This window comes from Terrapene carolina, unplaced genomic scaffold, assembly GCF_002925995.2.
Source record: "Terrapene carolina triunguis isolate 2854851 unplaced genomic scaffold, T_m_triunguis-2.0 Scaffold229, whole genome shotgun sequence".
Lineage (NCBI taxonomy): Eukaryota > Metazoa > Chordata > Testudines > Emydidae > Terrapene > Terrapene triunguis.
The window spans coordinates 1,862,042-1,875,527 of record NW_020664580.1 but is presented as its reverse complement, the minus strand read 5'-3'; the positions used below and the strand labels follow the sequence as shown (position 1 = coordinate 1,875,527).

The window sequence follows — 13,486 nt, the reverse complement described above, 5'->3', positions numbered from 1 at the left end:
ATACACAGTTGTATGAGATAAACATAGTCTAGTCTAGTGTTTAGAAAACAGGACTGAGAATCAGGAGCATAGGTTCTATTTACCTGCTGTGTTACTGGACAAGTCATTTAACCTCTCTGTGCCATAGGGTTCATCTTAACTGCAAAAAAAAAAAAAAAAAAGACCTGCGGCAGCAAGTCTCAGAGCTTGGGTCAACTGACCTGGCATGGGTGGCACATGAGCCGCCTGTTAGGGGAGTCTAGCCCCCAGCCCCACCTCCTCTGCCCCTGCCCCTTCCGCCCCCATTCCCCTGCCGGAGCTCCGAACCCCTCCTTCCTCCTCACAGCTGCCGGCTCCACTGCACCAGGCCCAGGCCGCACTGCCTGAGCACCCTGGAGCGCTGGGCACCGTGGCCCCAGTGCCCCCAGCCCTGGAGCGCTGGGTGCTGTGGCCCCAGTGCCCGGGGGCCCTAACCGCTCCGAGTCCCGGCCGCAAGCCAGCTGCCCTAGCCCCAGCACCAGCCTGCTTCCAGGAAGAGGAGCAGCCTGCCTGAGCTGGGGCCAAGGGAGAAGCAGCAAGCAGGAGTGGGCCTCGAAGGGGAGCGTAGGCAGGGCCATGCAGGGCTGTTTGGGGAGGCTTTGCCTCTCCCAGCTACCTGGGCTTGTGGGGATCATACTACAGGGCTAAAATAGCAGTGTAGCTGTTCCTGCTTGAACTAGAACCCAGGCTCAGATTCTGGGCTTCAGTTGACCCAGGGTCTGAGACTTGCTGATGCAGGGTTTTTTTTGCAGTGTAGGCATACCCATAGTTTCCTCGTGAATTAAATGGGGATAAATACTTTACTTATTGCCTCAGGGTTATTGTCAGACATTAAATGTCTATTTTGCACATTTATTGGATAATCTAGATCAGTGGTCTCCAAAATGGGGTGCATGCACCCCAGGGGGTGCGCAAGAGGATCCTTGGGGGTGCGCGACAGGAGAAGCACTTTTTTTTTTTTTTGCTTTGGCAAAAATAGTAGAGCCGGCGCGGCAGGGGGTGCGTGCTCAAAATTTTTTACTGATAGGGGTGCACGATCAAAGAAGTTTGGAGACCACTGATCTAGATCATCTGGAAACAAAGAACATAAGTCATACTTAGAGGATGGGAGTGAGGGGCTTTCTCCTGGAAAGCAGAGACTCTGAAAAAGATTTGTGGGACAGGGTGGATAATCTGTTGAACATGAGCTCCCAATGTGATGGTGTGGTCAAAAGGGGTAATTCGATCCTTGGATTCTGTGACGTTGTGCAGTCTATATGGTTTTATAAAAACATGATAATAAGTGAATATAATGTAACTGGGATAGTTTTATAAAAATTTGATAAGTGACTATAATGCAACTGGGATATGCTTCGTGCAAAAGGTCTCTTGTAAGGTATCATTACAAAGTGCATAATCTACTGAGTATGTTCATCTGATTTGTATAAATGTACCACTCTTGTATCTAAAACTAGAAATATAAAATGTAACTCTGAGGGCCTATTGTAATTATGTAAAGTGTGGGCCATTAATGATGGTTTGGAATCTTAATGACTCCCATTGTCTGCAGATGGCTGTTTACCTGTGAGTCTCCCTGTATATGTGTGTGCTGGCAAGTGAGTAATGAAGTCTTGCAGTGACATGTGATCATGTCACCTGAACTGGAATCCATCTTTAACCTGGTGCTTTTCCAGTGAGGGGGGGTGGAAACCCAGAGAGACAAAGGGTTCCTGCCTTATGCAAAAGATATATAAAGGGGTGGAAGAGAAGAGAGAGGGGGGAGGAGCCATCATGGAGAATCCCCTAGATAACACCTAAGCTGGAACAAAAGCTGTACCAGGGGAAAGAATTGTGCCCAGGCCTGGAAGGTGTCCAGTCTGAGAAAAACTTACTGAAGCATCTCTGAGGGTGAGATTATCTGTATTTAGTTTGATTAGGCATAGATTTGCGCATTTTATTTTATTTTGCTTGTGACTTACTTTGTTCTGTCTGTTACTACTTTGAACCACTTAAATCCTACTGTCTGTATTTAATAAAATCACTTTTTATTTAGTAATTTACTCAGAGTATGTATTAATACCTGGGGGAGCAAACAACTGTGCATATCTCTCTATCAGTGTTATAGAGGGCGAACAATTTATGAGTTTGCCCTGCATAAGCTTTATGCAGGGTAAAACGGATTTATCTGGGTTTAGACCCCATTGGGAGTTGGGCATCTGAGTGCTAAAGACAAGCACACTCCTGTGAGCTGTTTTTGGGTAAACTTGCAGCATTGGGACAAGTGATTCAGACCCTGGGTCTGTGTTGAAGTGGACTGGAGTATCTAATTCAGCAAGACGGGGTGCTGGAGTCCTGAGCTGGCAGGGAAAACAGAAGCAGGAGTAGTCTTGGCACATCGGGTGGCAGCTCCCAAGGGGGTTTCTGTGATCCAACCCGTCACAGATTCATAAACAGGGGAATCTCCAGTAGGAGTAGAGGTTATTTTGTCTCTGTATATGCCACTGGTGCAACTGCTGCTGGAACACTGTGTCCAATTCCTGAGTCCACTGTTCAAAAATGATGTTGATTAATTGGAAAGGGTTAAGAAAAGAGCCATGAGAATAATTAAAGGATTCAAAACATGCCTTAGACTCTAGGAGCTCAGTCTATTTATTTTAAGAAAGAGAAGGTTAAGGGGTGACTTGATTACAGTCTGTCAGTACCTACACAGGAAACAAATATTTGATAATAGGCTCTTCAATCTAACAGAGAAAGGTATAACACAATCCAATGGCTGCAAGAAATTCACTATAAAAATTCAGACTAGAGACAAGGGATAATTTTTTAATAGTGGGAGTAATTAACCATTGGAACAATTTACCAGCGATCGTGGTGGATTCTCCATCACTGACAATTTTTAAATCAAGTTTGGATTTTTTTCTAAAACATATACCCTAGGAATTATTTTGGGGAAGTTGTATGGCCTGTTATACTAGATGATCACAAAGGTCCCTCCTGGCCTCAGAATCTATGACCTGGTCAGAGAATCTTAAACTATGGTTAATATTTCCTCATAAATCAGTCCCTCCATATTGGTAACCTTTTTTGCTCTTTCCTGAATTCCAAATGATCTATAACTATTTGTTTAGCTGCCCAGAACTAAGTATGCAGAATTCCAGGTGCAGACTCACCAGATTCATGATTCACCTTCCTGGTCTATGCAGGGAGTCCATAATTGCACTGAACTCTTTTCTGCCCGGTTCCATTGTAAACTTATAAACTAGTTTGCAATGTTCTATAATGCTATCCAGGTCTCTTTCAACATTGCTGCTTTCCTATTGTCTTCCTCCCACTGAATATCTATGTTTCATATGTTCCTCCCTGCTGCATTAGTTTGTATTTTTCTAAATGTAATCCCATTTGTGCAATTTCCTGATCATGCTCTTTATTTCCTTTGGTATTATTTCTTGTTCCTCAGTGAAATATTTCTCATTTTAGTACAGTCTTCAATTTAACCAATATCGCTGTTTAATACCTCTTTCTTATCATCCTTATAAAGCATGTACCTAACACCCACCTCTACATTTTGGTCCAGTTTATACTTAAAAAAAAAAAAAAAAGTTGTCCTTGCTTATCCCATTTTAAAAAACAGGTTCAGCCTGAGGTTCATTTAATTTCTTTTGCTTTGTCACTATGGGCCTCACAAAAGTCTAAACTGGCTTTTTCCCCCAAAAAATCTTCCAGTAGTCGTTAACACCAAAACAGCTTTATAGGTAGTAACAACGCTGATATAGACAAGGCATCAGCAGTCAGTGGTGTTTCAGCCATTGTATTGAATGGACTTCCTCTGAACAGGTTAAGGCCTGGTCTGTGCTAGGAATTTACATCAGTATAGCTACATCTCTCAGGGGTATGAAAAATCCACATCCCTGAGATATGTAGCTATACCAACCCCCAGTGTAGACAGTGTTAGGGGTCGACAGTCAACCTGGCTACTGCCTGTCGGCGAGGTGGATTACCTACACCAGGGGTAGGCAACCTATGGCACGTGTGCCAAAGCGAGCTGATTTTCAGTGGCACTCACACTGCCTGGGTCCTGGCCACCGGTCCGGGGGGCTCTGCATTTTAATTTAACTTTAAATGAAGCTTCTTAGACATTTTTAAAACCTTATTTACTTTACATACAACAATAGTTTAGTTATATATTATAGACTTATCGAAAAAGACCTTCTAAAAACATTAAAATGTATTACTGGCACGCAAAACCTTAAATTAGAGTGAATAAATGAAGACTCAGCACACCACTTCTGAAAGGTTGCCAACCCCTGACCTACGCCATCAAACTGGGACGATGTATCTAGTGGGGTCTCACAGGGATCAGTCTTCATCTAGTACTATTCAATATTTTCATTCATGATTTGGATAATGGAATGGAGAGTATGCTTATAAAATTTGCAGATGACACCAAGCTGAGAGCAGTTGCAAGCACTTTGCAGGACAGGATTAGAATTCAAAATGACCTTGACAAACTGGAGAATTGCTCTGAATTCAACAAGATGAAATTCAATGAAAATAAGTGCAAAGTGTTTCATTTAGGAAGGAAAAATCAAATGCATAACTATGAAATGGCTAGGTGGTAGTACCGGTGAAAAGGATCTAGTAGTCCTAGGGGATCACAAATTGAATGAGTCAACAACGCCGATGAACTTGGTATGTAAAACACAGGAGGTAATTGTCCTGTTCTACACTCTGGTGAGGCCTCCGCCGCAATTCTGTGTCCAATTCTAGGCATCCCACTTTAGGAAAAATGTGGATAAATTGGAGAGTCCAGAGGACAGCAACAAAAATGATAAAAGGTTTACAAAACCTGACCTATGAAACAAGTTTAAAAACACCGTGCTGTTTATATTTGAGAAAAGAAGATGGGGGAGGGGACCTGATGCTCATCGAATATGTTACGGGTTGTTATAAGGAAGATCATACTCATTTGCTCTCCATTTCCACTGACAGTAAGGCAAAAAGTAATAAGCTTAGTCTGCAGCAAGGGCGATTTAGGTTAGCTATTAGGAAAATCTTGCTAAATATAAGGGTAGTTAAGCTCTGGAATAAGCTTGCAAGGGAAGTTGTGGAATTCTGTCATTGGAGGTTTTTAAGAACAAGTTAGACAAATCCATCTGGCGTAGTTTAGCGCAGAGGTGCTCAACCAGGAGTATGTGTACCTCTGGGGGTTTGCAGAGGCTTTCCAGGGGGTTACTCCTGAGGGCATTCTGTGCCAAAAAAATAAAAATTCTGCACACAATATTTTAAAATTCTGAAAAATTCTGCAAGTTTTATTTGTCAATAAGTAAATGTAGAGGCTCCAGCATGGCAGTACACGAAGGTGGGAGATAACCCTGCAGCCTCCCCACCCCCAATCCCAGAGACACAGAATAAGTGGTGAGGCTGCACCCGACCCTGACACAGCACAAGGCCTGGGCCCGCCCCAGAAACCCCTGGGACCCTGCCACTCTGAGCCAGGTACAGGACAGGCAGGCTCAACCAGGCAGGATCTAAGTGTGGAGAGGCTTGGTGTGGGGGATCCAGGTGTGAGGTGAGAGGATTCTGTGTGGAACAATCTGGGTGCAGGCAGCTCAGTCGGGGGGTCTAGGTGGCAGGGGATCAGGATGCAGAGAGGCTCATTTGGGGGTGGGGGGAGAGGTTTCCAGGTGTAGAGGCAATGGGACACTGCCAGGGCTTCCAGGTGAAAGTGGTTGGGGCTCAGTGGAGGGGTCTTGGTGTGGGGAATCTAAGGGGGCGCAGGGGTGTGGGGATCATCAGAGTGGGGGTTTGAGTGCATGGAGCTCAGTGGGGGTGCTCTGGGTGCAGGGGTGGGGGTCTGGAGGCAGGGGGTCTGGGTGCAGGGGGCTCCAAATGCAGGGGTTGAGGTTCAATGGAGTGGGGTTTGGGTATGGAGGGCTAGGGGATTCTGGGTGTACGGGGTGAGGCTTGGTGGGGGGGTATGGGTATGCACGGGGGTTGGGCAGATGGGGGAGCAGCTCCCTGTACAGTGACCCCTCCCCCACATAGCTGAGGAGCGCTGGGGGCAGGAAGCTGGGGAGGATGCTGAGCTTCCTGCAGCTGGGGTAGGGGGTCTGACAGCCTCAGCCACGCATTGCAGGGGAAGAGAAAGTCCCGTCCTCTCCTGCCTCCAGCCCAGCCGGGATTAGCAGCTGATCCCAGCTCAGGGTAGAAGCCACAGGCTGGGGTGTCCCCAGCTCTGCGGTGATTTACCTCTCTGCCAGCTGCTCGATATACCTGCTCTGCTAGGGAGTGGTGCATGACTGCTCTTGCAGCTTCCCTTTGCTTCCCTGTCAGAAAGTCATTTTTCTGTGGGGTAGCAAAGATAGATGGGGGGACATGAACTCTGCACACGTGCACTGGTACAGCATTCCCCCAGGAGCAAGGGGGTACATCAACTCATCTAGATATTTACAACAGGCAACATAAAAAGCAATAGCGAAGTGAGTACAAATTTTCATTCAGACAACGACTTGTTTCTACTGGTCTATGTACTATATACTGAAATGTAAGTACAATATTTATATTCCAATTGATTTATTTTACAATTATATGGTAAAAATGAGACCATAAGCAATTTTTCAGAACTAGTGTGTTATGACACTTTTTTGTATTTTTATGTCTGATTTTGTAAACAAGTAGTTTTTAAGTGAGGTGAAACTTGGAGGTACTAAGACAAATCAGACTCCTGAAAGGGGCACAGTAGGCTGGAAAAGTTGAGAGCCACTAGTCTAGCAGGCATTACTTGGGCCTGGCATAGCACAGGGGCTGGCCTTCCACGACTTCTTGAGGTCCAGTCCTACATTTCACTACAGTTTGTGCTGCCCACCACAAATCAGGATTTGCACTGGTGCCGCTTCCCCATGCTATAACCAGCCCCAGTATAGGCAGCGCCTGAGCTAGGGTGGCTGCAACTTGCTCCAGTTACACAGGCTAGTGGCTTGGCCGCGCCGCGGGGGGGGGGAACCCGCCTCCCCCGTTCCACCGCAGCACCGCTCCCCGCAGCAGCTCGCCCCGCCCCCACCGCGCATTCTACTGCATCGCCGGGGGGGGGGGCGAGACTGAACCTCGGCGCGAGCGGGCGGCGCCATGGCGCTAACGGCCCCGCCGCGGCCCTGGGCCTTCCTCTGGCTGGCGGCCGCGGCCCTGCTGCTGCCGGGGGCGGCGGGTGAGTAACGGGGCGGGGAGGCGGCTCCGCCCCCAGAGAGCAGGGAGCGAGGCGGGGCCTCTCCCCAGTCACGCGAGCGCCCGCCCCTCCGGGAGATCCTCGGGCCGCGCTTCCCTGGCTCCAGCCGGCGGCCCCGCCTAGGGGCCAATTCACAGCGGCGTCTCCGCAGGCGGGGAGAGTCCGGACTGCGCCTGCGCTCCGCACGCTGGTGGCTCAACCTCGCCCCTCGAGGAACGTCCCGGCCTGTCAGTCATCCCAGGCGGAGCGGCGAGGGGGGGGCACCTGCTGAAAGAGCCGCTGGGCACCGCGGCGCCAGCTCCTTCGCCTCGCCTGCCTCTGCCGCGCTTCTCTGGTACGGGAGCGCCGAGGAGCAGCTTCGTGATCGGTGCATGTTAAAATCGCCGAGTTGCATAAGGTCCCTTGGCTGCCGGCTGGGAAGGTTGGCGCAGTTTTCCCTCCCACGCCCCTCAAATAGCGGTGAGACGGGCCGGTGACCGGCTCATGGCCATTCAGTCTTCTGCATCGCGCTCAAGCCGCTAGTTGTCCTCGCCCTTGTTGCCTCCCTCCTTTGCCACACTCTGAATCAGGGATGCCTGACCTCGGGGTGCAGGAGCACCCCCTGGCTTGAAGTAGTTATAACAACCCAAATACATGGTTTCCGCCTTTAGCGCCCCCACTATGAAAATTGTTCCAGTACCACTGCCCTTAACAGGCCCAAAACTTTGGCCTTTTTCTCTCATTACTCTTTTCTTTGGTTCTGATCCATTTTTGATTATTCATAGATTCATAGATTCATAGATTCTAGGACTGGAAGGGACCTCGAGAGGTCATCGAGTCCAGTCCCCTGCCCGCATGGCAGGACCAAATACTGTCTAGACCATCCCTGATAGACATTTATCTAACCTACTCTTAAATATCTCCAGAGATGGAGATTCCACAACCTCCCTAGGCAATTTATTCCAGTGTTTAACCACCCTGACAGTTAGGAACTTTTTCCTAATGTCCAACCTAGACCTTCCTTGCTGCAGTTTAAGCCCATTGCTTCTTGTTCTATCCTCAGAGGCTAAGGTGAACAAGTTTTCTCCCTCCTCCTTATGACACCCTTTTAGATACCTGAAAACTGCTATCATGTCCCCTCTCAGTCTTCTCTTTTCCAAACTAAACAAACCCAATTCTTTCAGCCTTCCTTCATAGGTCATGTTCTCAAGACCTTTAATCATTCTTGTTGCTCTTCTCTGGACCCTTTCCAATTTCTCCACATCTTTCTTGAAATGCGGTGCCCAGAACTGGACACAATACTCCAGCTGAGGCCTAACCAGAGCAGAGTAGAGCGGAAGAATGACTTCTCGTGTCTTGCTCACAACACACCTGTTAATACATCCCAGAATCACGTTTGCTTTTTTTGCAACAGCATCACACTGTTGACTCATATTTAGCTTGTGGTCCACTATAACCCCTAGATCCCTTTCTGCCGTACTCCTTCCTAGACAGTCTCTTCCCATTCTGTATGTGTGAAACTGATTTTTTCTTCCTAAGTGGAGCACTTTGCATTTGTCTTTGTTAAACTTCATCCTGTTTAACTCAGACCATTTCTCCAATTTGTCCAGATCATTTTGAATTATGACCCTGTCCTCCAAAGCAGTTGCAATCCCTCCCAGTTTGGTATCATCCGCAAACTTAATAATCGTACTTTCTATACCAATATCTAAGTCGTTAATGAAGATATTGAACAGAGCCGGTCCCAAAACAGACCCCTGCGGAACCCCACTCGTTATGCCTTTCCAGCAGGATTGGGAACCATTAATAACAACTCTCTGAGTACGGTTATCCAGCCAGTTATGCACCCACCTTATAGTAGCCCCATCTAAATTGTATTTGCCTAGTTTGTCGATAAGAATATCATGCGAGACCGTATCAAATGCCTTACTAAAGTCTAGGTATACCACATCCACAGCTTCTCCCTTATCCACAAGACTCGTTATCCTATTGAAGAAAGCTATCAGATTGGTTTGACATGATTTGTTCTTTACAAATCCATACTGGCTGTTCCCTATCACCTTACCACCTTCCAAGTGTTTGCAGATGATTTCCTTAATTACTTGCTCCATTATCTTCCCTGGCACAGAAGTTAAACTAACTGGTCTGTAGTTTCCTGGGTTGTTTTTATTTCCCTTTTTATAGATGGGCACTATATTTGCCCTTTTCCAGTCTTCTGGAATCTCTCCCGTCTCCCATGATTTTCCAAAGATAATAGCTAGAGGCTCAGATACCTCCTCTATTAGCTCCTTGAGTATTCTAGGATGCATTTCATCAGGCCCTGGTGACTTGCAGGCATCTAACTTTTCTAAGTGATTTTTAACTTGTTCTTTTTTTATTTTATCTGCTAAACCTACCCCCTTCCCATTAGCATTCACTAGGTTAGGCATTCCTTCAGACTTCTCGGTGAAGACCGAAACAAAGAAGTCATTAAGCGTCTCTGCCATTTCCAAGTTTCCTGTTACTGTTTCTCCCTCTTCACTAAGCAGTGGGCCTACCCTGTCTTTGGTCTTCCTCTTGCTTCTAATGTATTGATAAAAAGTCTTCTTGTTCCCCTTTATTCCCTTAGCTAGTTTGAGCTCATTTTGTGCCTTTGCCTTTCTAATCTTGCCCCTGCATTCCTGTGTTGTTTGCCTATATTCATCCTTTGTAATCTGTCCTAGTTTCCATTTTTTATATGACTCCTTTTTATTTTTTAGATCATGCAAGATCTCGTGGTTAAGCCAAGGTGGTCTTTTGCCACATTTTCTATCTTTCCTAACCAGCGGAATAGCTTGCTTTTGGGCCCTTAATAGTGTCCCTTTGAAAAACTGCCAACTCTCCTCAGTTGTTTTTCCCCTCAGTCTTGATTCCCATGGGACCTTACCTATCAGCTCTCTGAGCTTACCAAAATCCGCCTTCCTGAAATCCATTGTCTCTATTTTGCTGTTCTCCCTTCTACCCTTCCTTAGAATTGCAAACTCTATGATTTCATGATCACTTTCACCCAAGCTGCCTTCTACTTTCAAATTCTCAACGAGTTCCTCCCTATTTGTTAAAATCAAGTCTAGAACAGCTTCACCCCTAGTAGCTTTTTCAACCTTCTGAAATAAAAAGTTGTCTGCAATGCAGTCCAAGAATTTGTTGGATAGTCTGTGCCCCGCTGTGTTATTTTCCCAACATATATCCGTATAGTTGAAGTCCCCCATCACCACCAAATCTTGAGCTTTGGATGATTTTGTTAGTTGTTTAAAAAAAGCCTCATCCACCTCTTCCACCTGGTTAGGTGGCCTGTAGTAGACTCCTAGCATGACATCACCCTTGTTTTTTACCCCTTTTAGCCTAACCCAGAGACTCTCAACACTTCCATCTCCTATGTCCATCTCTACCTCAGTCCAAGTGTGTACATTTTTAATATATAAGGCAACACCTCCTCCCTTTTTCCCCTGTCTATCCTTCCTGAGCAAGCTATATCCATCCACACCAACATTCCAATCATGTGTATTATCCCACCAAGTTTCAGTGATGCCAACAATGTCATTCTTCCCCTTCCGCCAGACTCCTTTACTTGCGCATGTCCAAAAAACTAGTGGAGACCCACCTGCAGTGCGGCCAATTCAATTTTATCAAGAATCTCACACTGCGTTCTTAAAGGCTCAGCTTCTTGAGTTACTGTATGAAACTCTCAGCGTGCTTTCTTTTTCTTTCTTTTTTCTTTTTCAAGGTAAATTTTTAGCCTTCCTGGTTCTCGAGAAAAGCTTGAAAATGTGTTCAAAATGTACAGTGAAGGTTCAAAACCAGATGGCAAACGGGAAGGAATCAAAATGTGTATTTGGAATATCTCATGATTTTAAACCACTCATGACTTTTACACAACTGGGATTGGGAAGCAGGTCACTTACTTTGGGAAGCATTTGAGTTGGACACATATCTTCCTTTCTTTGTTGTTTTTTGACAAATGTTTGTGTGATTCTGTAGTCTGTCAACACGTCTTTTGACTCAAAATTCTCTTTGTCAGGAAAGCTATTAATTTGCAACCCATTTTACTTGTCAGACAATGAAATGTACATATATTGTACTATATAACCATATGTAGCCCTTCTGCCAGGTGCTGCCAGTAGCAACCAGGACAGGGTTCAATATCTAGGGGTTCCTTTCCATTGGTACAACACAGAACCAGCTCGAGCCCCCACCCAGTAACCTGGGACATTTACACACCACCCCTGGGCACCTCTGAGAGGCAATACTTCCCCATTCGTAAGCACAGAGTCTGACTGTAGAAAAGAAACCTTTCATAAAAGGAGGGAAGTAACTCGGCGTTAATTTGGGAAAACACTGCAAACAGGGTTCATAAACATAAACCATGAGTAAAAGACCCACCCCCAAGTACAGTAACTCCTCACTTAATGTCGCCCAGGTTAACATTGTTTCGTTGTTACGTCGCTGATCTATTTGAGAACATGCTCATTCAAAGTTGTGCAATGCTCCCTTATAATGTTGTTTGGCAGCCGCCTGCTTTGTCCACTGTTGCAGGAAGAGCAACCCATTGGAGCTAGCTGGTGGTGGCTTGGAACCAGAGTGGGCTGGCAGCCCCCCATCAGCTCCCCTAAATTCCATGTGCGGCAGCCGCGCAGCAGGCTATCAAGGGCCGGGCATTTCAGGTGTCCCTCTCCCTACTGCCGTGTGCTGCTCCTGCCCTCTGCCTTAGAGCTGCTCCCAGGAGCCTCCTACTTGCTGTGCAGGGGGGTGGGGAAAGAGGGGTGCTGATGTCAGGGTGTCCCCCTCCCCCCACTCCTGTACCAAATCTCCACAGAGTGCGGGGGGGGGATACATGACAGGGCTCAGGATGGAGGGAGCTTGCTGGCAGCAGCTGCTGTCTCAACTTGCTGATATACTTAAAAAGGCAGTGTACTTAGAGTAAGGTCAGCATACTTCAAGGGGCAATGCGCGTCTCTCTCTCACACACACATGCATACGGTGCATTTATCTGTCTCTCTCTCACACACACACACTCTCTTTCACACACATGCACCCCCCGGCACTTTGGAAAGTGGAGGGAGTGGTGAACTCCAGTGGGATAGTGTGGGTTCATCATCACATTCAGTTTCCGCAGGGAATGTTTGCAGCCACTGCCATGCGTCTACTGTGTCTCCTCCCTCCATTTGTGCTGCTTTGTAGAGTGTGAGGCTACATTAACAACAATGTGTTAACCCTTGAGGGCTCAGCCGAGTGTTAGTTCATCATTTAGCAGTAGGGCATTCCCTGGGAAATATTCCCCCTCTGACTCCACCACCTCAACCAAGCTTCACAATCATCATTGCTGTGTACAGTATTAAATTGTTTGTTTAAAACTTATACTGTGAATACTCTCTCTCTCTCTAGTCTTTTGTCTGGCAAAAAACATTTCCCTGGAACCTAAACACCCCCCCCCCCTTAATTCTTAGGGGAAATTGGTTTTGCTTAACATCATTTTGCTTAAAGTAGCATTTTTCAGGAACATAACTACAATGTTAAGTGAGGAGTTACTGTAGGTTGGGCAGTGTCTAAACCAGGTTAAACCAGTCTAGGGAGGGCCCTTGATGAGGGCATGCAGCCTCCTGATTGGAGATACCTGTCCCCACTTCTCTTACTTTCACAGGGCTCTGACATTTGAGCCACTGGCTTAATGAGGTTCTTTCAACTGAGGGTGGCCCCCTCATTTGGGACAGGTTAAGCACAGTCCTGCTTTCCTGTATTTCTACAATAATTACAACATTGGTAGCCATATTTCACTACCCCTGCATTCTATAATAAGGTGATTTGTACCCAACACCAGACAAAGTTGATCACTTTGACGCTGCTATATCTGCTGAATATGTAAGGAAAGCAAGAGCAAACTGTATTTACCTAAACACACCCAAGTGATTTCCCATCCCAGCTAGCTGTCAGGGAAGATTCATTCAGACCCTGTTTACACTTATAATAAAACTTAATAGTAAGAAAAATTGTTGTATACCATATAGATAACCTATTTGACTGAAAACATTAGCAAAGCATGCTTTCTGCTGTAGCGTACTCAGAGAACTTCATAGTCATATATTTGAAAATATCCCCTTTCTATCAACTAAACAAAATTCATATCCCCCCCAATCTCCAAACTAAAAGTATGGTTAAATTAAACTCAGCAGTGCTTCAGTTTTGTTTAGTGGGCTATGATGTGGGCTTTATGTATGATACTCTGGTTTTCATGTCTTATATTTTCATCCTTGCTTAGTGATCAAAATGTGGGAA

At 46.2% G+C, this 13,486-nt stretch overlaps 1 protein-coding gene across 1 annotated transcript in view; it reads left to right on the top strand.

The window, feature by feature from the left end:
• The first annotated feature begins 7,122 nt into the window (after positions 1-7,122).
• LOC112104958 (zona pellucida-binding protein 1-like) overlaps positions 7,123-13,486 on the top strand; it is a 50,877-nt gene continuing 44,513 nt past the window's right edge. The window contains exon 1 of the mRNA XM_026656371.2: positions 7,123-7,201. Within this exon, the coding sequence (XP_026512156.1) occupies positions 7,123-7,201 (79 nt within the window). The remainder of the gene's footprint in view (positions 7,202-13,486) is intronic.